This window comes from Schistocerca gregaria, chromosome 6 (assembly GCF_023897955.1).
Source record: "Schistocerca gregaria isolate iqSchGreg1 chromosome 6, iqSchGreg1.2, whole genome shotgun sequence".
NCBI lineage: Eukaryota > Metazoa > Arthropoda > Insecta > Orthoptera > Acrididae > Schistocerca > Schistocerca gregaria.
In genome coordinates, this window is record NC_064925.1 from 312,368,375 (window position 1) to 312,396,032 (window position 27,658).

The 27,658-nt window shown below is 41.2% G+C and overlaps 1 protein-coding gene across 8 annotated transcripts in view; it reads right to left on the reverse strand.

Moving 5' to 3' along the window:
- LOC126278383 (integrator complex subunit 8) overlaps positions 1 to 27,658 on the reverse strand; it is a 169,040-nt gene that overhangs the window by 79,192 nt on the left and 62,190 nt on the right. For 4 of the 8 annotated variants that reach the window (XM_049978469.1, XM_049978468.1, XM_049978467.1 and 1 more), the window contains 2 exons: positions 9,861 to 10,112; positions 635 to 872 (listed from right to left, as the gene is read on the reverse strand). In XM_049978469.1, coding sequence (XP_049834426.1) covers positions 635 to 872; positions 9,861 to 10,112 — 490 coding nt within the window. Of the gene's footprint in view, positions 1 to 619; positions 873 to 9,860; positions 10,113 to 27,658 lie in introns of all 8 variants that reach the window. The other 4 variants (XM_049978466.1, XM_049978463.1, XM_049978464.1 and 1 more) reach the window with 1 other exon arrangement.

Genomic DNA, 27,658 nt, shown 5'->3' on the forward strand with positions numbered 1-27,658 from the left:
GAAACATTACGAATTGTGATATTATAACTGTGTAGATAAGAAAATTTACTCATCAAGAGATGGTAGGAGAACACACATATAAAGGTTAAAGAAATGTACAAGCTTACGATGCCGGAGGCTGCTGCTTCTGGCAGAAGGGTTGAAGGGAAAGGAAGAGAGATAAAGGAAAAGGACTGGCAATGGTTAGGAAATGGGGAGAGTTTGGAAAAGGCACCCACGAACCCATGTCAGGGGATACGTAACAGATGGGATTAGAAGGAAACACCATAACATAAAAACAAATGACATACTAGTGAGAAACCGTGCAACAGTCTGCAAAGTAAAATATAGCAGGGAACAATTACATTAAAAAAATCACATTTTAAGTATACAAAGTACAATGATATGTGGTAAACTTAGTGAGTGGAAAAAATTAACTTCATATGGAGTTTTTACAGTTTTACAGCTGAAATGTAATACATAAATCTCACAAAAAAGGTTGTCTGAGATGTGTGGAAAACTCTAAAATATGAATTTTATGTAAATAAATAAACAGACTTATTACAATATTCAAGTGTTAATATGAATTCTATTCTAGCCAATTACATTAATTTTTAATTATCCCTGTGAAGACACGGACCTATGGTAAACTTACTCTGTGATGCAACAGGAACATGCCAGTTGGTGTTAAGAAGTAATTCTGGGATAGTTACTCCCTCACAATCATCTTTCATTAATTCTGATTTCACAAACAAAACAGAGAGATCTGGAGAATTCAGTACAAGTTCCTTCAGCAGAGGTCCCCTGTCACTCTGGGTGATCAGGTGCAAGATAAATAGCTTTACACGATGACGTTCATCTGGTCCCAAACTTCCCATTACTGCCTTTAAAGCCTGGAGGGGGAAAAAAAGCAGTTATGTAACATTCAGAAGTAGCATATACATAATTTTGAAATTAAATCTACACTCACTCACAGTAAACATATTTCTATCACTTTAGCATAGATGCACACATGCAAGGACTCAAGTGTGCGCGCACACACATTATATATATATAGAAAAAATAGAAAGAAACTTCCACATGGGAAAAATATATTAAAAACAAGGTTTCCAAGACTTACCAAGCGGGGAAAGCGCCGGCAGACAGGCACATGAACAAAACACACAAACACACACACAGAATTGCTAGCTTTCGCAACCGATGGTTGCTTCTTCAGGAAGGAGAGGGAAACTCTTTGCCTTTAAATATGTCTGCTTGTGTCTGTGTATGTGCGGATGGATATGTGTGTGTGTGCGAGTGTACACCTGTCCTTTTTTTCCCCTAAGGGAAGTCTTTCCGCTCCCGGGATTGGAATGACTCCTTACCCTCTCCCTTAAAACCCTCGTCTTTCCCTCTCCTTCCTGAAGAAGCAACCATCGGTTGCGAAAGCTAGCAATTCTGTGTGTGTGTGTTTGTGTGTTTTGTTCATGTGCCTGTCTGCCGGTACTTTCCCGCTTGGTAAGTCTTGGAAAAACAAAGATTCCAAGACTTACCAAGCGGGAAAGCGCCGGCAGACAGGCACATGAACAAAACACACAAACACACACACAGAATTACGAGCTTTCGCAACTGGCAGTTGCTTCGTCAGGAAAGAGGGAAGGAGAGGGAAAAATGAAAGGATGTGGGTTTTAAGGGAGAGGGTAAGGAGTCATTCCAATCCCGGGAGCGGAAAGACATATTTGTGCTTGTGTCTGTGTATGTGCAGATGGATATGTGTGTGTGTGTGTGTGCGAGTGTACACCTGTCCTTTTTTTCCCCTAAGGGAAGTCTTTCCGCTCCCGGGATTGGAATGACTCCTTACCCTCTCCCTTAAAACCCACATCCTTTCATTTTTCCCTCTCCTTCCCTCTTTCCTGACGAAGCAACTGCCAGTTGCGAAAGCTCGTAATTCTGTGTGTGTGTTTGTGTGTTTTGTTCATGTGCCTGTCTGCCGGCGCTTTCCCGCTTGGTAAGTCTTGGAATCTTTGTTTTTAATATATTTTTCCCATGTGGAAGTTTCTTTCTGTTTTTTTTATATATATATATATATATATATATATATATATATATATATATATATTAAAAATAAAGATTCCAAGACTTACCAAGCGGGAAAGCGCCGGCAGACAGGCACATGAACAAAACACACAAACACACACACTTTGTTCATGTGCCTGTCTGCCGGCGCTTTCCCGCTTGGTAAGTCTTGGAATCTTTATTTTTAATATATTTTTCCCATGTGGAAGTTTCTTTCTGTTTTATTTACATCGTCATATATATATATATATATATATATATATATTTTCCAAGACTTACCAAGCGGGAAAGCGCCGGTAGACAGACACAATAAATAAAACACACAAACACACACACAGAATTTCTAGCTTTCGCAACCGACGGTTGCTTCTTCAGGAAAGAGGGAAGGAGAGGGAAAGACGAAAGGATGTGGGTTTTAAGGGAGAGGGTAAGGAGTCATTCCAGTCTCGGGAGCGGAAAGACTTACCTTAGGGGGAAAAAAGGAGAGGTGTACACTCGCGCACACACACACACATATCCATCCGCACATACACAGACACAAGCAGACATTTGTAAAGGCAAAGAGTTCGGGCAGACATGTCAGTCGAGGCGGAAGGTACAGAGGCAAAGAAGTTGTTGAAAGACAGGTGAGGTATGAGCAGTGGCAACTTGAAATTAGCGGAGTTTGAGGCCTGGCGGATATTGAGAAGAGAGGATATACTGAAGGGCAAGTTCCCGTCTCTGGAGTTCGGATAGGTTTGTGTTAGTGGGAAGTATCCAGATAACCCGGACGGTGTAACACTGTGCCAAGATGTGCTGGCCGTGCACCAAGGCATGTTTAGCCACAGGGTGATCCTCATTACCAACAAACACTGTCTGCCTGTGTCCATTCATGCGAATGGACAGTTTGTTGCTGGTCATTCCCACATAGAAAGTGTCACAGTGTAGGCAGATCAGTTGGTAAATCACGTGGATGCTTTCACACGTGGCTCTGCCTTTGATCATGTACACCTTCCGGGTGACAGGACTGGAGTAGGAGGTGGTGGGAGGGTGCATAGGACAGGTTTTACACTGGGGGCGGTTACAAGGGTAGGAGCCAGAGGGTAGGGAAGGTGGTTTGGGGATTTCATAGGGATGAACCAAAAGGTTAAGAAGGTTAGGTGGACGGCGAAAAGACACACTTGGTGGAGTGGGGAGGATTTCTTGAAGGATGGATCTCATTTCGGGGCAGGATTTTAGGAAGTCATATCCCTGCTGGAGAGCCACATTCAGAGTCTGATCCAGTCCCGGGAAGTATCCTGTCACAAGTGGGGCACTTTTAGGGTTCTTCTGTGAGAGGTTCTGGGTTTGAGGAGATGAGGAAGTGGCTCTGGTTATTTGCTTCTGTACCAGGTCGGGAGGGTAGTTGCGGGATGCGAAAGCTGTTTTCAGGTTGTTGGTGTAATGGTTCAGGGATTCAGGACTGGAGCAGATTCGTTTGCCACGAAGGCCTAGGCTGTAGGGAAGGGACCGTTTGATATGGAATGGGTGGCAGCTGTCATAAAGGAGGTACTGTTGCTTGTTTGTGGGTTTGATGTGGACGGATGTGTGAAGCTGGCCATTGGACAGATGGAGGTCAATGTCAAGGAAAGTGGCATGGGATTTGGAGTAGGACCAGGTGAATCTGATGGAACCAAAGGAGTTGAGGTTGGAGAGGAAATTCAGGAGTTGTTCTGCACTGTGAGTCCAGATCATGAAGATGTCGTCAATAAATCTATACCAAACTTTGGGTTGGCAGGCTTGGGTAACCAAGAAGGCTTCCTCTAAGCGACCCATAAATAGGTTGGCATATGAGGGGGCCATCCTGGTACCCACGGCTGTTCCCTTTAATTGTTGGTATGTATGGTCTTCAAAAGTGCAGAAGTTGTGTGTCAGGATGAAGCTGGCTAAGGTGATGAGGAAAGAGGTTTTAGGTAGGGTGGCAGTTGATCGGCGTGAAAGGGAGTGCTCCATTGCAGCGAGGCCCTGGATGTGCGGGATATTTGTGTATAGGGAAGTGGCATCAATGGTTACAAGGATGGTTTCCGGAGGTAACAGATTGGGTAAGGATTCCAGGCGTTCGAGAAAGTGGTTGGTGTCTTTGATGAAGGATGGGAGACTACATGTAATGGGTTGAACGTGTTGATCTACGTAGGCAGAGATACGTTCTGTGGGGGCTTGGTAACCAGCTACAATGGGGCAGCCGGGATGTTTGGGTTTGTGAATTTTAGGAAGTAGGTAGAAGGTAGGAGTGCGAGGTGTCGGTGGGGTCAGTTGTTTGATGGAGTCAGGTGAAAGGTTTTGTAGGGGGCCTAAGGTTCTGATGAGTCCTTGAAGATCCGCCTGGACATCAGGAATCGGATAACCTTGGCACACTTTGTATGTAGAGTGGTCTGAAAGCTGACGCAGTCCCTCAGCCACATACTCCTACATCTACATCTACATCTACATCCGTACTCCGCAAGCCACCTGACGGTATGTGGCGGAGGGTACCCTGAGTACCTCTATCGGTTCTCCCTTCTATTCCAGTCTCGTATTGTACGTGGAAAGAAGGATTGTCGGTATGCTTTTGTGTGGGCTCTAATCTCTCTGATTTTATCCTCATGGTCTCTTCGCGAGATATACGTAGGAGGGAGCAATATACTGCTTGACTCCACGGTGAAGGTATGTTCTCGAAACTTTAACAAAAGCCCGTACCGAGCTACTGAGTGTCTCTCCTGCAGAGTCTTCCACTGGAGTTTATCTATCATCTCCGTAACGCTTTCGCAATTACTAAATGATCCTGTAACGAAGCGCGCTGCTCTCTGTTGGATCTTCTCTATCTCTTCTATCAACCCTACCTGGTGCGGATCCCACACTGCTGAGCAGTATTCAAGCATTGGGTGAACAAGCGTACTGTAACCTACTTCCTTTGTTGTCGGATTGCATTTCCTTAGGATTCTTCCAATGAATCTCAGTCTGGCATCTGCTTCACCGACAATCAACTTTATATGATCATTCCATTTTAAATCACTCCTAATGCGCACTCCCAGATAATTTATGGAATTAACTGCTTCCAGTTGCTGACCTGCTATTTTGTAGCTAAATGATAAGGGACCTATCTTTCTATGTATTCGCATCACATTACACTTCGCTACATTGAGATTCAATTGCCATTCCGTGCACCATGCGTCAATTCGCTGCAGATCCTCCTGCATTTCAGTACAATTTTCCATTGTTGCAACCTCTCGATACACCACAGCATCATCTGCAAAAAGCCTCAGTGAACTTCCAATATCATCCACCAGGTCATTTATGTATATTGTGAATAGCAACGGTCCTATGACACTCCCCTGCGGCACACCTGAAATCACTCTTACTTCGGAAGACTTCTCTCCATTGAGAATGACATGCTGCGTTCTGTTATCTAGGAACTCCTCAATCCAATCACACAATTGATCTGATAGTCCGTATGCTCTTACTTTGTTCATTAAACGACTGTGGGGAACTGTGTGAAATGCCTTGCGGAAGTCAAGAAACACGGCATCTACCTGTGAACCCGTGTCTAAGGCCCTCTGAGTCTCGTGGACGAATAGCGCGAGCTGGGTTTCACACGATCGTCTTTTTCGAAACCCATGCTGATTCCTACAGAGTAGATTTCTAGTCTCCAGAAAAGACATTATACTCGAACATAATAATCCTGACGATCAAGTACCACGGTTGTGGAAGAATGATGATGGATCGGTCAGCTTTCAGATCACGTATAGCCTGGGCTTCGGCTGTGGTGATGTTGGGAGTAGGATTAAGGTTTTTCAAGAAAGATTGAGAGGCAAGGCTGGAAGTGAGAAATTCCTGGAAGGTTTGGAGAGGGTGATTTTGAGGAAGAGGAGGTGGGTCCCACTGTGATGGAGGACGGAACTGTTCCAGGCAGGGTTCAATTTGGATAGTGTCTTGGGGAGTTGGATCATTAGGAGTGGGATCAGGATTATTTTTCTTCGTGGCAAAGTGATATTTCCAGCAGAGACTACGAGTGTAGGACAGTAAATCTTTGACAAAGGCAGTTTGGCTGAATCTTGGAGTGGGGCTGAAGGTGAGGCCTTTGGGTAGGACAGAGGTTTCGGATTGGGAGAGAAGTTTGGAGGAAAGGTTAACTACTGAATTGGGGTGCTGTGGTTTTAGATTGTGTTGACTAGAATTTTGAGGTTTTGGGGGGAGTGGAGCTGGAAGTGGGAGATTGAGTAGATGGGAGAGACTGGGTCTGTGTGCAATGAGAGGAGGTTGAGGTTTGTTGGAAAGGTTGTGGAGGGTGAGTGAGTTGCCTTTCCGGAGGTGGGAAACCAGGAGATTGGATAGTTTTTTGAGGTGGAGGGTGGCATGCTGTTCTAATTTGCGATTGGCCTGTAGGAGGATGCTATGAACAGCCGGTGTGGATGTGGGAGAGGAAAGATTGAGGCCTTTGATTTGGGATAGGAGTTGACGGGTGTGTTCATTGGCCGAGTCGATGTATACGTGAAGGATTAGGCGGGTGAGGGCTATGGATTGTGCAGTTTGGAACTGGTATAAGAAATGATGGAAAGAAGGATTGCAGCCAGAGATGGGAACTTTAAATGTGAGGCCTTTGGGGCTAATGCCAAATGTAAGACAAGCCTGAGTAAATAAAATATGGGAGCGTAATCTGGCTAGGGTGAAGGCATGTTTGCGGAGGGAATGTAAATAAAATTTAATGGGGTCGTTGTTGGGATGTTGTGAGGTTGACATGGTATTAGAAGGTAGAAAGGGTAATATGAGGTTAAGTGAAAATAAATAGAAATATATATAGGGAGAGATAAAGGTGTGAAAAAAGTCGAAAAAGTGTTGGTTTGAGATGAGCTTGTGCTGAACTTAGGTTGGTGAACAACAATGGGTGCAGGTTGTTGTTAGTGGGAAACTCCGGAGATGGGAACTTGCCCTTCAGTATATTCTCTCTTCTCGATATCTACCAGGCCTCAACCTCCACTAATTTCAAGATGCCGCCACTCATACCTCACCTGTCTTTCAACAACTTCTTTGCCTCTGTTCTTCCGCCTCGACTGACATCTCTGCCCAAACTCTTTGCCTTTAGAAATGTCTGCTTGTGTCTGTGTATGTATGGATGGATGGAGGGATGGATGTGTGTGTGTGTGTGTGTGTGTGTGTGTGTGTGTGTGTGTGTGCGCGCGCGCGAATATATACCTATCCTATTATACATATATGTCTGCTTGTGTGTGTGTATGTATGGATGGATATGTGCGTGTGTGTGTGCGCGCGCGCGAGTATATACCTATCCTTTTCTCCCCCTAAGGTAAGTCGTTCCGCTCCCGGGATTGGAATGACTCCTTACACTCTCCCTTAAAACCCACATCCTTTCATCTTTCCTTTTCCTTCCCTCTTTCCTGACGAAGCAGCCGCCGGTTGCAAAAGCTCGAAATTCTGTGTGTGTGTTTGTGTGTTTTATTCATTATGCCTATCTACCGGAACTTTCCCGCTTGGTAAGTCTTGGAATCTTTGTTTTTAATATATTTTTCTATAGAAAGAAACTTCCACATGGGAAAAATATATTAAAAACCAAGATTCCAAGACTTACCAAGCGGGAAAGTGCCGGTAGACAGGCACAATAAAATAACACACAAACACACACATAAAATTTCTAGCTTTCACAACCAACGGTTGCTTCTTCAGGAAAGAGGGAAGAAGAGGGAAAGACGAAAGGATGTGAGTTTTAAGGGAGAGGGTAAGGAGTCATTCCAATCCCGAGAGCGGAAACACTTACCGTAGGGGGAAAAAAGGACAGGTGTACACTCACGCGCGCGTGCGCACATCCATCCGCACATACACAGACTAATTTGTGTGTGTGTGTGTGTGTGTGTGTGTGTGAATATATATATATATATATATATTCTTCATGAAATCCTCCCCACTCCACCAAGAGTGTCTTTCCGCCGTCCACCTAACCTTCGTAACCTCTTGGTTCATCCCTATGAAATCCCCAAACCACCTCCCCTACCCTCTGGCTCCTACCCTTGCAACCGCCCCCGGTGTAAAACCTGTCCTATGCACCCTCCCACCACCACCTACTCCAGTCCTGTAACCCGGAAGGTGTACACAATCAAAGGGAGAGCCACATGTGAAAGCACCCACGTGATTTACCAACTGACCTGCCTGCACTGTGATGCTTTCTATGTGGGAATGACCAGCAACAAACTGTCCATTCGCATGAATGGACACAGGCAGACAGTGTTTGTTGGTAATGAGGATCACCCTGTGGCTAAACATGCCTTGATGCACGGCCAGCACATCTTGGCACAGTGTTACACCGTCCGAGTTATCTGGATACTTCCCACCAACACCAACCTATCTGAACTCCGGAGATGGGAACTCGCCCTTCAGTATATCCTCTCTTCTCGATATCCGCCAGGCCTCAACCTCCGCTAATTTCAAGTTGCCGCCGCTCATACCTCACCTGTCTTTCAACAACTTCTTTGCCTCTGTACTTCCGCCTCGACTGACATCTCTGCCCTTAACTCTTTGCCTTTAAATATGTCTGCTTGTGTCTGTGTATGTGCGGATGGATATGTGTGTGTGTGTGTGTGTGTGCGCGAGTGTACACCTGTCCTTTTTTTCCCCTAAGGGAAGTCTTTCCGCTCCCGGGATTGGAATGACTCCTTACCCTCTCCCTTAAAACCCACACCCTTTCATTTTTCCCTCTCCTTCCTTCCTTCCTGACGAAGCAACTGCCAGTTGCGAAAGCTCGAATTCTGTGTGTGTGTTTGTGTGTTTTGTTCATGTGCCTGTCTGCCGGCGCTTTCCCGCTTGGTAAGTCTTGGAATCTTTGTTTTTAATATATATATATATATATATATATATATATATATATATATATATATATATATATATATATATATATATCACACACAAAGAGAGAAGGAGAGAATGAGAGAGATTAACATATTTTTTGACAGTAATGTTCTTGGTTTTAGTTACCTGCTTTATTAACATACTGCAGAATATTTAATGATCCACAGAAGAATAAAGAATATATGTTCCAATCATAGCCGTTATCACTAAACGGAGGGGACTGCATTCCAAATGAGTTATTTTGTTCACATGTCTAAGATTTTGGCATACAGTACAAATAATCTAAATTACCTGTAAGTGGCCTGGAAGCACAGAAACATCCAGATGTAGTTATCAGTAGTGGTTAATGAAACAACTTGCATACAACAAAAAACCATGGGATTATCAACATGATATAATGTCTTCAGGTTACATTATCACTTACATTATTACTTATTACTTGCACAGTTACCCACTGCAAGATTCCACAAACATATTACATGAAAAAACAAAAACTTGTGATACTCAAGTGAAGTCATCATGAACAGCATATGTAAGGGTGTTATTGTTTGTCAATCTTCATTTTTTTTACATAATAGTTAAAGTTATTACTCATTCTTCATCTGGTTGTATGGACCTCTTTTCTTGTTTGGCATATCATTCTCTTTAATCAGTCAAGCCATTTGTCTTCTTGGTTTCCAGTTCTTCTGTATGATTGCAAATCACCTCTTTTATCTAAAACCTCACAATATAACCTAATCCTGCACCTCAACATGTACAGTCTTTCTGCAGTAATCTTCACCACAGTCAAGCTACAGTCATACATACTTTTCCATTAACACAACTTGTTCTTTGGTACTAGAAATAAAATAATTATATGGAACATTTTTACACAAATTCCATTCCTTGCCAGTGATTCAGATATATTCAGAAGAATCTTCTTGTAAGTCTGAATGACATTAAACATTAAAATGCAGAAAGTGAATGCAGATACTTACAGAAATCAGCATATCAGCTGCTTTGTCTGCAGTCACAGGATTTTTGAGGACCTGAATATACTCCGTGCACTGTGGTTCTCCTCCAATCACTTTCCTCACAACATTAAGTGTTTGAACTTGCAGAAGTAAGTCACGTGCTACTGTGAATTTCCCACTTGAAAGTGCACCTTGAATGTCAAGTTCTAAAGTGGCTCTATACACTAGAGGAATTTCACGTCTAACATTATCAGCCTGAAGAATGGAGACAATACCCTGCAAAGCAAGTACACAAAGTTTAGATATCTATCTCAAGTATACACTACAAAAGAACACAAAAGGTGACACAGGTCCACACTTTTGAAAACATTAGTGTGTTGACCTGTATTTCAATGAATGATTTAGAAACAAGTTTATTTCTTTAACTTCAATAAATATGTACTACATAGACATTGTGGCTTTATCACTAATAGGTATGGGTCTGACTACAAATCCCAAAATCTGGGGTTCAGTCTTCATTTCTAGGTTTTTTTCTTTCATTTCCTGCCTCTTTCACCTCTGACGACATGTTAATGCTAAAAATGCCAAGGTGCACTGGATCAGGGGTCTGCATTAAGTTGTATATCTCCCTACAACTGGTGGGATAGATCAGTTCACAGATTCGAAAAAGGCAAGTTGATGCCCCACCTCATATGATCATGTCTAGTAAACCACTGCAGTGTTAAACCAATCTGGGTTGAGGATAGCTTTATTTTACAGTAAGAGACAAAAAGGCAATGGCCGAACCATAATACAAATAAAAACACAAAAATATAAATTACTTTTTTTGCAAAAGGTGTAGAAGATTTTCAGTGACTGTATTACTGTTGCTGTATGTGGTGTACAATAGAACTGTAGTCAAACTCCAACTTTATAAAGGGGATGTGCAGTGGTACTCGATGCAGAAGAATAAGAATTAAATAATATATTAATACTAACTATATGACAGCTCTCATATTTGTAATGTTCGTAAGTAGATACTAATTGCAACAATGCAACAATGAGAAATCATTACAAATAACTACGCATGAATTCCAACTGCCAACTATGAAGTGCAACCTTAGTATTTCACACCACAAAAGTCAGGCACAGCATTTTGAAGACAAACTTATTAAGTGACTGACAGAAACTGTAAGAAAAAGTGTTAATTCATTGAAGTTCCAAGGACACATCTTACCTTTCCAAATTTATTCCATTGATCTATTATTGTGTGATAGTGTGTGTACGTGGAATGAATGAAAACATTTAAATCACTATTATGTTCATATTACTAATAATGAAATGGTTAGGTTATACATACAAATTTCTGATATTATCCAAACATAGAGTTTGATTTATAATACAAAGACGATTTTTGGGACTTGCTGTAAACTAATAATTTGATTTATTCAGGTTAATTACAGCAACAAGTTACATTGAAACAGGAAAGCACGTAAAGAGCCAAGAAATAATAATATCTGTCACTGCTAAAGAATTCATCTACAGAACATAAACTTTTGGTTACTTTTAAATAATCAATTATTACCTTGTTGGAACTTAACATTACTTGGAAGTGAGATTAAGATTTTTTTTCCTTTTTTTCCACAGTTTGATTACAATTACTTGAGAGTTGGCATCTGTCACTTGCTGATGCAGTGTTACCACACCTGCTGTCAGCTACTGTTCAGTTATAGACAACACACAAACATAGCAGGTCCCTTCACACATGCTGTTAATGTCTAATGTGGAGCAGCACTGGAAGCGACTGCTGTGAGATACAATGGAAATGGGAGACACACTGTTTGATTCTGAGTGACCAATGACTGAATTGCGGTAAACGATGGGTATTGTAGCCTTGGATTTAAACTCATGTCCTAACCTAACCACAAGCTTATGAGGTGCAATTTATCCCAAAAAACAGCAATCAGTGGCAGAACTAAAATCACGACCACTTCGTTCATGGTGTTTAAGGCTAACCTCTACCAGGAAACCCAAGGCAGAAAAATTTCATAATATACATAGCCATCTTTCGCAGCAAAATTTCAGTTTTAGTGGTAAAAGCAAATGTTCATTTCTCCCTGTCATATGTTATCTGAAACTATCCTCACATTCGTTACACAGGATGGCACATTAGCAACCAATGAGCAGTCCTGGTCAGCATTTGGTTGCAGATTACAGGTGACAAGCAGATTCCAAATTAAAAAAGAATTATAGGAAGAAAAATAAGAGCAAATAAAAAAGTAGATACGATGACAAAAATGATGTGGCAAAGTGTTAGAAACAAAAAAATTATATTTAAACCAATCAAATGAATAAAAATGATTATTAAAGTATTTTGATTAGACTTAGAAAAATAAGAAGATTATTACATTTGACAAGATTTGAACCTTTCACCTTCTACATGTAAAGTTTAAATGCTAGCCGCTACCCTATGCTGTTACATTGCTACAGGTTGTCGAATTTATGAATCTGCTGTCCCAGTCAAATGATTAACAGCCTTCAAAAGTTCAGTTTCACAGAATGTTGTATAAAGATTATGTAACATAAGGTGATCTTTGTGATTATAAATCTATATAAATGACAATGAATCTGGTCTTGTGCAGAAGTATCCAGTAGTATTTGGTTAGTGCTGTGTATGAATCGTGTGTGTGTGTGTGTGTGTGTGTGTGTGTGTGTGTGTGTGTGTGTGTGTGTACGAAATAAAAGGGCCACATCTAGGATTCGGGACCCTAAGACACCACAAAGAAAGCTGGACAGGGTGTTCAAAGTGAACTAATTGTGGTAGTCTGCTAATAGCGAATGGTTCGAGCATGATGTTGAGCACTCTGACTGGAGGAAGTCAGTTATAACGCATGAATTGTCTACTGTCAAGTGATTTTAATCGAACTATCGTATACTTTATAGCTTTTTGTACCAAACACAAATTCTTCATGTCACAGTGCATGTTCCTTGTTGTATTATTATGCTGCTATGATTCACTCATTTCATATTAAGCAGGACTGTGAAGCATAACTGTCATAATCGAAAAGAGAGATTGTGAGCTAGCAGTTAACATCCGTATCAGCTTAAAAAGATTATGGCAAAATGTTCTTGGAGGTACTCCACACACTGCTCTGACAAATTTTTTCTGGTTGGTAAGGACTTTTTTCAATTGCGATGATGATGCCAGAGCACATCAGTAAAAGGAAGTAGCCAAAATGAGAAGATTTTGGAACACTAATGTCTTTGATATTTGAGATTATCATGATGGCAAATGTGTCAGTTAAGCCTTTTCAAAATCTGGAGGATGTTGTGTTCCCAGCTGAGCCTGTTATCTATACAGATGCCTAAGAATTTTGAACAGTATATCTTCCGTATCTACTGGCTCTGATGGGTGATATTAATCTCCTGTGGGCTTTTGTGATCTGCATGGAACAATGTAATTGGTTCCATTGCGGTTTATTACTAAGAATTTACTGTGAATCATCTGAAAGTAACTGGTTGGCACTAAACTCTAAGAAGGTGGATGTTTTATTGTCTTTCACAATGCTTATGTCACCTGACAGTACTGTTGGAGGACAGAGGTACCGTAGGTTGTTTTTATATGCAAGAAGTAGCAGGGGATGAGCGACAGAACTTTGTTAGCATAACTGATGTACATCACTATGGGAAAGATAGATACCGCCTGCAGGAAAATTAAAGATGCCTTTAAGGAAAAGAGAAGCAAATGTATTAATACCACGAGCTGAGATGGAAAAACAGTCCTAAGCAAAGAAGAGAGGTGGGAGTATGTAGAAGGTCTACACAAGGGAGATGAACTTGAAGGTAACATTATATGAATGTATGAGAACATAGATGAAGATGACATGGAAGATTTGATACTGTGAGGAGAATCTGATAGACAGCTGAAAGACCTAAGTCAGCACAAGGCACCGGGAGTAGATGAAAATCAGGCAGAACTACTGATAGCCTTGGGAGAGCCAGTAGTACCAAAACTCTGCCATCTAGTGTGCAAGATGAATGAGAAAAATTCACTCAGACTTCAAGAAGAGTGTAATAACTCCAATTCCGAAGAAAGCAGGTGGAAACAGGTGTGAACATTACTGAGGTAACACTATAGTAAATCATGGTTGCAAAATACTAACATGAATTATTTACAGATGAACGGAAAAACCGGTAGAAGCTGACCGTGGCGAGGTTCAGTTTAGATTCTGGAGAAATGTAGGCACATGTGACACAATACTGACCCTATGACTTATCTTAGAAGATAGGTTAAGGAAAGGCAAACCTACTTTTAAAGTGTTTGTTGTTTCAGAGAAAGCTTTTTACAATGTTGACTGGGGTACTCGCTTTGAGATTCTTAAGGTAGCAGGGTAAAAATTGGAGCAAAAGGCTAATAACAACTTGTACATAAACCACATGACCGTTATAAAGAGTCGAGGAGCACGAAGGCAACCATTTGTTCAGAAAAGAGTGAGACAGGGATGTAGTCAATCCCCAGTATTCTTCATTCTGTACATTGAGCTAGCAGTAAAGGAAGACAAAGAAAAATTTCAAGTAGGAATTAAAGTTCAGGAAGAAGAAATAAAAGCTTTGAGATTTGCCAATGGTGATGTAATTCTGTCAGAGGCAGCAAAGGACTTGGAAGAGCAGTTGAACAGAGTGGGCAGTGTCTTGAAAGGAGGGTATAAGATGAATTGCAACAAAAGCTAAACAAGAATAATTGAATGTAATAAAATTTCATCAGGTGATGCTGCAGGATTTAGATAGGAAGTAAGACAGATTAAGTAGTAGATGTGTTTTGTTATTAACTGATAAAGGCTGAAGCAGAGAGAATATAAAATGTAGACTCGCAATGGCATATAAATGTTACAAAGTGTTTTCTGGAAATATTTGCATGGAGTGTAGCCCTGTATGGAAGTAAAAGATTGATGATAAACAGTTTAGACAGCTAGAGAACGGAAGCTTTAGAAGTGTGGTGTTACAGATGAATGCTGAAAATTAGATGGGAAGATCATGTAACTAATGAGGAGATAATGAATAGAATTGGGGAGAAAAGAGGGGTGTGGCACAACCTGTCAAGAAGAAGGGACATTTCGTTGAACACATTTGGAGACATCAAGGGATCACCAATTTAATATTGGAGGGAAGTGTACAGAGTAAAAATTGCAGGGAGAACAAGAGATGAATACAGTAAGAAGATTCAGAAGGATATAGGTTGCAATAGTTATTCGGATGGAGAGCTGCATCAAACCATTACAACATTAGTCAGGTGTGTCACTGATGTTCCCTCCATCTCTCTTCAATTATTCTGATAGTGTGTCCCACGTGAGAAATGACTCATGCCACGAACTTACATAAATTACTTTTGTTTGAGTTACATCAGATGACACAGTTCATGGCTGCTCTTCAAACTCTACTGCTTAGAAAAGAGGAACAAAGGAACAAAATCACTGTGCCACCTTTTTGTAGTTACGACTAGAAGGTAGAAGACTGGAAAAACTACCTTCAGCAATTGCAACAACACTTAGTGGCTTACAGTGTCAAAGGTGAAGATTGTCGATTATTTTTTCCAGGCTGAGTTGTCAAGCTTTTTCCTGAATCTCAGCCAGACAAGGGCACTTATGAACAGATAAACATCTCTAACAGATTACTATGACAGCCAAATTAATGTTGCTGTTGCTCGATTCAAATTCTATGGATGTACCAAGTGACCACAGAAAACCTACAAGGAATGGCTTACTGAGCTATGTGGCCTTACTATAAATTGCAAATTTGACTGTTCATCTGGAAAATCATTTGCTGATGAAATGCTCCATGACACAACTGCTCAGAATGTTCTTGATGAAAGACTCCTTTCTAAAATATTGTAGCACTGGAATCCAACCCTATCACATGTTGTGCAAATTCTCAAACCAGGGGAAACTTGAGATTCGGCAAACGCTGACATGCCATTTCCTGTAATTGCAATTATTGACAAAGTGCCATGCCAAACAGCTGCCAGCAGGTGTGGCCAGCCACACTACTGCAGGCCGGCACAGGTACAGTGTTCTCATAAACAAGATATCACAAACAGTCATTACATGCATCTGCCGGAAATAAATTCATATCATGTCCACAATACTTTGTCCGCCATGGATGTAAACTTTGTCCTCATCAAGATACTGTACTTTTTTTCATGTAACAAATCTGATCATGTACAGCAAGTTTGCTCTCAAAAGTTACATTCGTAAAAGCATTCAGCACAAAAACAGCAAGTAGTACGCATGGACGTAAGTATTATTAATGCCACCAAGATGTCAAGTTGACGCAGGTGTTGCAAATCTGCATCCGTATATACTTTGTTAATAAAGCAAAACCTGTTTCATAAAATACTGTCCAGTGTTCTTCATAGTGAGCCAAGGTGACTAACACTCCAGCACTTGCTTTGGCCACATACACAGTGGTTTGGTCCTTGAGCAGTATTCACCCAAAATTTTATGGAACAGTTTTTACGTCATGAAAACATGAAGATGCACATAAAGCAAAACCTGTCCACAGCCGATCAAAATTTACTAGAATTTCAACTGAATTGTTAATTACCCTGATGACTGGTCAGTGTGACTGGACATAGGTGCACCTCTTGCGTTACTGAATCAAAATACTTACAAATTACTTGACAATCCACCATTTCTTCCTTCAAATTTGTATGTGATGGCTTATTAGGGTGCTAAACTTGACATTTTAATAACATGTGTCTTAAATACTACTAATAAGAACATTACAAAAATCAATGCCATTTACTGTCCTTCCAGTAGTTTTGAGTCAGAACACTTTTGGTTTGTATGCTTTTGATCTCTCTGGTCTGAAAATTCAGGGCAATGTGCTGCACCTGCCTTCTCACACATCTTTTCCTGATGTTAATGCCTATGTGATGAATTATCATGGATACTGTCATTCACTGTTACTTTCTGTAATGTCAGGCATTGTCAATACAGCAAGGTGTTATTCTGGTTCACTCATCAAATGGATATACTCGAGTCCTAGTTCCTCACAAATGTCAAACTTCTGTCCTATGTCAGCTGTACATGGGGCATTGCCATCTGGTAAAGCTCAAAACAGCTTGCTCATCGACACTGTGATTTTTTCGACTTGATAAGCAGATTGAACGCATCACTGTGCACTGTTGTGCGTGTTCGGAGAATTCTGCAGTGCCTCGGCAATTGGTCTTGTTCTACTGTTCCACGGATACGTCTTCATATTGACTTCTGTGGACCATTCTGTAGTGGAAGCATACAGTTCACTTCCATTCTGCATTCCTATGCAATCTACATCATCAACGAGCGCCATTCATGCATTGCTGTTTTGAGGGATTACCAAAACTGACAGTTTCTGACAATGGAGCTTGGTTTGTTTCTACAGAATTTTGCCAGTTTTGTTCCTTCAATGGAATCAAGCATTTGACTACAGTATCTTTTTCACCACAAAGCACTGGGGAAGCCAAATGCTTCGTAAGAATATTTAAGATGCATATGACGAAGCTCTGCCGAGAATGTTCCAGAGTGAATGCTCTTCTATTGTTCCTCAGTTCTTATCACTCTCTGCCTTCTAATGGCAGGTCTCTATCAGAGCTTCTACAAGGACGTCCTCATGTTACTATTTTGTGCCATCTCATCAGCAATTTCTCACAAAGCTCACAGTGTCTGACAAAGTATACTTCCACATATACAATTAGCAACATGCCTGGTAGCCGTGCACTGTAGTCACCATTCACAGTCAGGCATATTACGATGCCACATCAGCTTCTGGTCACATCTGTCATTAGCACCAGAATCGATTGAGGCTCCACTCTTATGATGATTATGGTGCCAACCCGTGGGCATCATGTGTTTATAGCAACTGGTCGATGCCATGTTAAATGCCAGAGCACTGATCTACGGCGGACAGTTCTCATCAGTGTACCGAGTCGCATATAGTCTCCAACTAACGCCGAGTCTACAGGCTGCAGAGTTCTTCCATAGTCTCCAAGATTTAGGCTCCGTAGGCATCATAGGCCAGCTCTGGACTCTACAGAAGCACCACTCAGAGGCATACTGACACGACTTTAATATTTTAGAGGGCTTGTAGTCATTTCAAATTGAGCTGGACATTTCACAAGAGGCAGTATCATTTAAGTCGAGTATTTCTTCATAATTAATAAATATCATTTTATTACTAACTGCCGGAAACCTTTCTGACCGAAGATAGCCTATGCCATTCTCCTGCATTCCCAACAGTCCCAACCACCTTACTGTGTATGCAGTTGGACATTGGCACGCTGTGGAAATACTCCTAAAGTATGAAGTCCTCTTTGTTTACTCCTGATTGCACACCAAAGTTAATTTTTCAGCATGTCTGAATAAGAAGTACTAGTTCCTGTCACTTTCCTACCCATGTAATGATCTAAAATTTACCATTTGCATCCCAGAAGAGAATGAGTACAACTTTTCCAGAAGACAGTTGAGCATGGAATTTTTTTGGTTTTGTCAGTGAGCTGTGGCACCATTCCTTGCTTGACCTTTTTTTTCTCGTTGGTGATAGTGGACCAAAGTCTCATTGCCTGTAACAGGGTTTCCCAGAAAAGCATCACATTTGATGTGGAAATGATGCAAAAGTTCTTCACAGGCATCAACATGATGGTCTTTCAATTCGGCAGTCTACTGATTTGGCACCTATCTTATAGACACTTTACTAAAGTGCAGTGTATTGTGAACAATATTCCCTTGCTGAACTAAAACTAATCTTCAAATCTTTTCTCCTTCACACGCTCCTCCACTAATGCGACATTCTCGTCCATCACTACCCAGTAAGCCTGCCCTGTTCTTGGGGGATCCTCCACAAAAGTTACCCTGCTTTTAAACTTCCTACACCCCTTGTACACTTTCTGCAATGACAAACACAAATCACCATGTGCTGTCATTCTGTGATGAATTTTAAATGGTCTGACACCCCCCGCTACACAAAAAATGCATCACAGACGGCTGTTCAAGAGCAGGGCATGCTGACAGCAGCAAGGTTAGTTTATCTTGTTAAGGATGCTGCTGCCTTCTCCTGTGTTGTAGTATTGCTCTGCTACCTGTTGGTCACTTTCTGAACCTAAAGGAACACGACTGCCACCTACCACCTCATCACACAACTTTACAAAATGCTCTTGAACTTTCAAGGTTTTCATTTGAATCACCTCCTCATATATGCACTGTAACCCGCGTATTCTTCCATCCTCCTCTTAACTAATACATCAATGAAAGGGTTGGCCCTCTTTTTAAAGTTCCACCATGAATTTTATATTATGATGGACAGAGTTTAAATGTTCCAGGAAGTTTTGAAGCTTTTCCACTCCATGTTGCCACACTACAGATGTGTCATCCATATACCAATATTAACACTTGAATTTCAACTTGGTGAATTCCAGTGTCTTTGCTTCTAAATGTCGCCTGTTTAGGTTTGTCATGACAGGCAATACTGGACTACTAATAACCACACCACTGATTTGTTCATAATAATGTATGTTAGATAGGAAATATGTAGATGTGAATATGTGCCTTAAAAGTTCTGTGAAACTATCACTGGAGGTTTTTCACAAATAATTCCACATAATCAGAAAACGAAAATCACGAAAAGAGGGAGACTGCCTTGAAACTGACTACAATATCCGTAACCTGGGGCCGCAATTGAGTGATGTGATGTACAATGTCAGCAGAGTCATTAATGTGGTGTTCACATGGAAAAACATTCTCAGCAAATATGTGGCTATTCCTTGGAACTAACTGTGGAAAAGTTCAATGATTGTTTGACAGAAATGAAAATGAAATGATCGTATGGCATTGTTGGTCGGGAGGCCCCATACTCGGAAGTCCGTCCGCCGTATTGCAAGTCCTTTTTAGTTGATGCCAATTCAGCGAGTTGCGAGACAATGACGATGAAATGATGATGAAGAACACACAACACCCAGTTGAGGCAGAGAAAATCCCTGACTCCGCCGGGAATCGAACCCGGGACCCCGTGCGCAGGAAGCGAGAACGCTACCGCAAGACCACAAGCTGCGGACAGAGCTTTTTAGACATGTTCTGACATCTACATATTTCCTATTCAGTGATAAATATTATGAACAAATTGACAGCATGGCAATGGGTAATCCTTTATAACCTGTTGCAGTGAACCTATACATGGGACACTTTGAAGCAAAGGTACTAAAAAATCTGTCAAGTTGAAATTTACATGGGGCATTCAACAAGTACTGCAACACTTTTTCTCTTGGCCAATTTTTATTGAAAAAATCCAGAATTTGTTATGGGACATCTTGGTATATTTTCACTTAAATCCCTATAATTTCATGAAATTTCAATAGGTAGTAGCACTATATGTAGCCTTCAAAACGGTGTCTGTAAGGGAGTTGCATTCCAAGCAGAGAGCTGTCATTAAGTTTCTTTTGGCAGAAAAGCAGCAAGTTTCAGATATTCATGGGCACTTGCAGAATGTCTATGAAAGCTTGGCAGTGAACAAAAGCACAGTGAGTAATTGGGTGAGGCATCTGTCATTATGTAATTGGGTGAGGCATCTGTCATGATCGCAGCAAGATCCCGCGCACCTATCCTATTTCCAATGTGCTGGCTAGTTGCACACATCTGTGACCCCTGCAATATTGGAATGTGCGGACAAACACATTCAAGGTGACTGAGGGATCACAAATGCCTTGCTGCTCAAGTGGATGTCTCTGTTGGTAGTGCTGACACAGTCATTCACCAGTAGGGATGCTCAAAGGTGTGCGCCCGCTGGGTTCCCCACCGCCTAACAAAAGACCATCTGTGCAGAATTGATTGCGCATTATGAGCCTGATCGTGCTAATTTTTTGTTGAACATTGTCACAGATGATGAAACTGGGTTCATCACTTTCAATCAGAAACAAAACAGCTATCCATGGGGCAGTATCACACCACCTCTCCTCCGAAGAAAAACTTCAAAGCCACAGCCTCAGCTGGTAAAGTCATAGCATTGGTCTTTTGGGGCATTGTTTGATGTCCTCCCTTGTGGTGCAACCATCAACTCTGAAGTGTATTGCGCCACTCTCAGGAAACTGAAGAAACAACTACAGCATATTCGTTGCCACAAAAATGCAAACAAACTTCTCCTTCTCTATGACAATTCAATTCCTTACACAAGTCTGTGCACCTAAGAGGAGTTCAGAAAACTTCATTGGACAGTTATTCTTCATCCAACCTGCAGCCCTTATATCACGCCTTCCAATTTCCATCTATTCAGGCCATTGAAAGGTGCACTTTGCGAGAAGCAGTATATGGATGATGGGGAGGTTAGTGAAGCTGCAAGAACTAAGCTCCAACATTGAGAAGTAGAATGGTACCATGCAGGCATATAGGCCCTTCCAGGAAGGTGGGGAAAAGTTGTCACATTCAACTGAGATTATGCTGAAATATTGGGTGTTACAGCCAAACGGGCGATGTATTGGAACCCTGAATAAAATGAACTTGATTTCAGAAAAAGTATGTCCCCCCCACATGAACCATAGACCTTGCCGTTGGTGGGGAGGCTTGCGTGCCTCAGTGACACAGATAGCCATGCTGTAGGTGCAACCACAATGGAGGGGTATCTGTTGAGAGGCCAGACAAATGTATGGTTCCTGAAGAGGGGCAGCAGCCTTTTCAATAGTTGCAGGGGCAACGGTCTGGATGATTCACGGATCTGGCCTTGTAACATTAACCAAAACGGCCTTGCTGTGCTGGTAGTGCGAACGGCTGAAAGCAAGGGGAAATTATGGCCGTAATTTATCCCGAGGGCATGCAGCTTTACTGTTTGGATAAATGATGATGGCCTCCTCTTGGGTTAAATATTCTGGAGGTAAAATAGTCCCCCATTCGGATCTCCGGGTGAGGACTACTCAGGAGGACGTCATTATCAGGAGAAATAAAACTGGCATTCTATGGATCGGAGCGTGGAATGTCAGATCCGTTAATCAGGCAAGTAGGTTAGAAAATTTAAAAAGGGAAATGGATAGGTTACAGTTAGATATAGTGGGAATTAGTGAAATTCGGTGGCATGAGGAACAAGATTTTTGGTCAGACGAATACAGGATCATAAATACAAAATCAAATAGGGGTAATGCAAGAGTAGGTTTAATAATGAATAAAAAAATGTAGTTCGGTTAAGCTACTACAAACAACATAGTGAACGCATTATTGTGGCCAAGATAGACACGAAGCCGACACCTACAACAGTAGTACAAGTTTGTAAGCCAACTAGCTCTGCAGATGACGAAGAAATCGATGAAATATATGATGAGATAAAAGAAATTATTCAGGTAGTGAAGGGAGATGAAAATTTAATAGTCATGGGTGATTGGAATTCGAGAGTAGGAAAAGGGAGAGAAGGAAACATAGTAGGTGTATATGGATTGGGGCTAAGAAATGAAAGAGGAAGCCACCTGGTAGAATTTTGCGTAGAGCGTAACTTAATCATAGCTAGCACTTGGTTCAAGAATCACGAAAGAAAGTTGTATACATGGAAGAAGCCTGGAGATACTGACAGGTTTCAGATAGATTACATAATGGTAAGACAGAGATTTAGGAACCAGGTTTTAAATTGTAAGACATTTCCAGGGGCAGATGTGGACTCTGACCACAATCTATTGATATTGACCTGTAGATTAAAACTGAAGAAACTGCAAAAAGGTGGGAATTTGAGGAGATGGGACCTGGATAAACTAAAGGAACCACAGGTGGTAGAGAGTTTCAGGAAGAGCATAAATGGACAACTGACAAAATGGGGGAAAGAAATAACAGTAGAAGAAGAATGGATAGCTTTGAGGGATGAAGTGGTGAAGGCAGCAGAGTATCAAGTAGGTAAAAAGATGAGGGCTAGTAGACATCCTTGGGTGACAGAAGAAATACTAAATATAATTGATGAAAGAAGAAAATATAAAAATGCAGTAAATGAAGCAGGCAAAAAGGAATACAAACGTCTCAAAAATGAGATCAACAGGAAGTGCAAAATGGCTAAGCAGGGACGGCTAAAGGACAAATGTAAGGATGTACAGGCTTATCTCACTAGGGGTAAGATAGATACTGCCCACAGGAAAATTAAAGAGACCTTTGGAGAGAAGAGAACCACTTGTATGAATATCAAGAGCTAAGGTGGAAACCCAGTTCTAAGCAAAGAAGGGAAGGCAGAAAGGTGGAAGGAGTATATAGAGAGTTTATACAAGGGCGATGTACTTGAGGACAATATTATGGAAATGGAAGAGGATGTAGATGAAGATGAAATGGGAGATATGATACTGCGTGAAGAATTTGATAGAGCATTGAAAGACCTAAGTCGAAACAAGGCCCCGGGAGTAGAGAACATTCCATTAGAACTACCAACAGCCTTGGGAGAGCCAGTCCTGACAACTCTACCATCTGGTAAGCAAAATGTATGAGACAGACGAAATACCCTCAGACTTTAAGAAGAATATAATAATTCCAATCCCAAAGAATGCAGGTGTTGACAGATGTGAAAATTACCGTACTGTCAGTTTAATAAGTCACGGCTACAAAATACTAACACGAATTCTGTACAGACGAATGGAAAAACTGATAGAAGCCCACCTCGGGGAAGTTCAGTTTGGATTTTGTAGAAATATGGGAACACGTGAGGCAATACTGACCCTACGACTTATCTTAGAAGCTAGATTAAGAAAAGGCAAACCTACGTTTCTAGTATTTGTAGACTTGGAGAAATCTTTTGACGAAGTTGAGTGGAGTAACCTCTTTCAAATTCTGAAGGTGGAATGGGTAAAATACAGGGAGTGAAAGGCTATTTACAATTTGTACAGAAACCAGATGGCAGTTATTAGAGTCGAGGGGCATGAAAGGGAAGCAGTGGTTGGGAAGGGAGTGAGACAGGGTTCTAGCCTCTCCCCGATGTTATTCAATCTGTATATTGAGCAAGCAGTAAAGGAAACAAAAGAAAAATTCGGAGTAGGTATTAAAATCCATGGACAAGAAATAAAAATTTTAAGGTTCACCTATGACATTGTAATTCTGTCAGAGACAGCAAAGGACTTGGAAGAGCAGTTAAACGGAATGGACAAGGTCTTGAAAGGAGGATATAAGATGAACATCAACAAAAGCAAAACGAGAATAATGGAATGTAGTTGAATTAAATCGGGCGATGCTGAGAGAATTAGATTAGGAAATGAGACACTTAAAGTAGTAAAGGAGTTTTGCTATTTGGGGAGCAAAATAACTGATGATGGTCGAAGTAGAGAGGATATAAAATGTAGACTGGCAATGGCAAGGAAAGCGTTTCTGAAGAAGAGAAATTTGTTAACATCGAGTATAGATTTATGTATCAGGAAGTCGTTTCTGAAAGTATTTGTATGGAGTGTACCCGTGTATGGAAGTGAAACATGGATGATAAATAGTTTGGACAAGGAGAGAATAGAAGCCTTTGAAATGTGGTGCTACAGAAGAATGCTGAAGATTAGATGGGTAGATCGCGTAACTAATGAGGAAGTATTGAATAGGATTGGGGAGAAGAGGAGTTTGTGACACAACTTGACAAGAAGAAGGGATCGGTTGGTAGGACATGTTCTGAGGCATCAAGGGATCACCAATTTGGTATTGGAAGGCAATGTGGAGAGTAAAAATCATAGAGGGAAACCAAGACATGAATACACTAAACAGATTCAGAAGGCTGTAGGCTTCAGTACATATTGGGAGATGAAGGAGCTTGCACAGGATAGAGTAGCATGGAGAGCTGCATCAAACCAGTCTCAGGACTGAAGACCACAACAACAACAACAACAACAACAACAACAACAACAAGTGTTACATTACTTATTGAACTCACCTCATACATGTTTTTATTGGTACTTGGGTAACACAATTGTGATGTGGACACATGGAGTGGAAAAGTGTCAAGGCTTCCTGAAACACTTAAAACATTGTATGCTGCAATATAAAATTCACTATGGAACTTGAAAAACAGGGCCAATTACCTACCCTTGACATGTTAGTTAAAAGGAGAATGGACAGATCACTGGGCCACAGCGTATATAGAAAACCTATGCACACTGACCTCTGTGTCCACATCTCAAGCCATCACCATCCATCACAGGGAAATTCAGTGTTGAAAACATTGATCCATACAGCTTGAACACTTTCAGACAAGGAGAGCTGCACCAGAGAATTACAACACTTGGTGTTCTGGAAGAATGTGTACTTAGAGCATCCGATGAACAGACGATGTAATCAAACTCGGGAACACCTGAGAAAGAGGTGGAGACAGTCACTGAGAAGCCTTAAGATGATCAAATATCCAGAGTGTTCAGTAGATTCCTATGAAAACATGGCCGACAGTGAATTTCATTCCTCTCAATTACGATAAAAAATATTCTTTGCAAAAGCTAGGAGTAAATCACATTCCATGGGAATGAGGCATATCTTACTTGGTAAGATGTCAGAAAATTAATGAAACAGGGATGGAAGTTTCAATTTAAATAATGGTTGGGATCTGGCAATCAATTTACTAAAATCTTCCTGGCCAGCACATCCTCCAGAGTAGGAAAATTGTGAGACAGTTTGCATTTCGTCAAGTATCTGTGCAAATTCTGAGAAACTGAAGACCATCAAAGGGCATAGTGTGCATCATGAATAGAACTCTGCTACAAATAGTGACATGAGAGCAACAATGGTTTACTATCTGATTGGAGTCCAGGCAGCAAGAACACATGATAGGGAAACTCATATCACCTAGGTCGGTTGTCGAAATATTATGTAGAAATTGGCAGAGCACCCGGAAGCCCACTATTAATCAATCATGTTGAGAAAACTAAAGAGATGATACCTTAAGTAATTTAGGGAAACATAATTTCAGATGGTCGGACAGGGATGTGAATAGACATTTTCCCAAGGAAGAGGCCAGTTTCTTGTAACTGCCCCTTGTTTGCTTCATACCCAACAAGGACCAACTCACATCACAATATCACTAATAATCAAATATGTATCAGTTATTACTGAATGTGATGCCCACCAACAAATATGAGAAGTCAAAACTGCTAAGAGACGGGCAATATGGGTATTATGGCAGCATACCATAATTCATTACACAAGACTGGTTATCAAACAGAATAAAAATGGAAAATCACTTGAACCAGTTGGCTGGGATGACACACAAACAGAGCAAATAAAGCACTACTCCCTAACAACAGAAAAATGAATTCTCTAACTTTTCTACTACTGTGTGAGCAAATGTGAAATTCCAAAGCTGTGGCAGAGCAGCCAAGTGTTTTCTCTGCTGAAAGTTAGCACAGAAGGAAAAATGCCAGAGGATTTAGACCAATGGCACTACTCCACCATCATCATAACCTGCTAGAAAGACTGGTCTTAAATCACCTCCTATCCATAACTAACCACTTTCTCATACCTCACAAACTGGATTTCAGCCCAATATAAGCTGTGTAAGCAAAGTTCTAAATCTTACATAGTTTACAGAAGCTGTCTCTAAAGTTTCTAAATTTGTCAACTTGTCAGCAGTATATTACCAGTCACAGTCTACAACCTGAAACGAGTTTAAACTAACCCAGGTTCATTGCCACTCTCCTACAGAATCACTGGTCCCTCATTAATTTCCAAGAACAGTGCAGTTTATGAAGATAACAGAAGAATGGGCGTCCCCAATGAAATGTTATTTCTTCAGTTTTGTTCAATATATGGACAACCAGCCTCTGGCCCCCAATACCAGACTTTCTTGTAAGATGATCTCACTACTGGCACCCAGAGCACAAAATCTTCCGAGGATCTTCATTAATGCCCTTGATGGTCTGTCAAGATTACACAGCAAAAAATGGCTTACACCAACCTCTCAGAACCAGAAATATGTGCTTTTCATTTGATAAAAAAGGAAGCAATTTATAAGTTGAAGATAGGGTGGTCAGTAATTGAGTTGTAGTACTGGGGTACTTTCTTAATTACAAGAAATGTTGCATGAACTGTGAATTGGAAGTTCCCATCAGGAACAGTAAAAATGCCCAGAATATACTGCTGCATTCAATCTAGAACCGTATGGACGTCTGCAACCATTGAGTGCATCTGTTCTGTATGGCATAATTAAAATGAGTGTAACAACCATATCCTTTGTCAGAGCTCTGATCACTTATCATTGAGCCCGTAAATGAGCAGCCTATCCATAACCCTTCCCAATCATGCCAAAGTTGTAGTTCACTGGCCTCCAAACCCACAAAATATCCTGGCTCATCATTTGCCACATCTGTTTCCAATACCTTGTTACTTTGTCATCGCCCTGTAGAAGACAAGTGCAAAACTTACCCCACCTGTGCACACAGAGGAGACTAACAGTAACTGAGCAAAACAGCTATGCTGAGCACACTTCAATTGTCACGATTTTCCTGTGCGGAATTATAGCTCCAATGCAACTTTTGTGGAGGTTTTTGTGAAGTGTGATTACCAACCAGCCATCCACCTTCAAACTGTGGACAGCAGCAGAGTTGACCAGGCAATGGCAAAACATACAACTGAACGCAACTTGCTCACTCGGCTTCCATGGCTACTTTATGATGTGTTCCATCTGGATTCCCTCTAATCCCCAAATACCAGTTTTTCACTCTACTGCATAGATTGGAGCTGTTCTTGCAATAAATCCTTCAGTCACACAATCCTCTTAGCCTCAATCTCCAGTAGTCCCTGTTACACCACCACCACCACCACCACCACCACCCTCTGACCCCAGTGGTGCAACTTCATTCATTCTACATTAGCACCCTCCTCTCTGCAGTCTCCCTGCTCCTCTGTTTT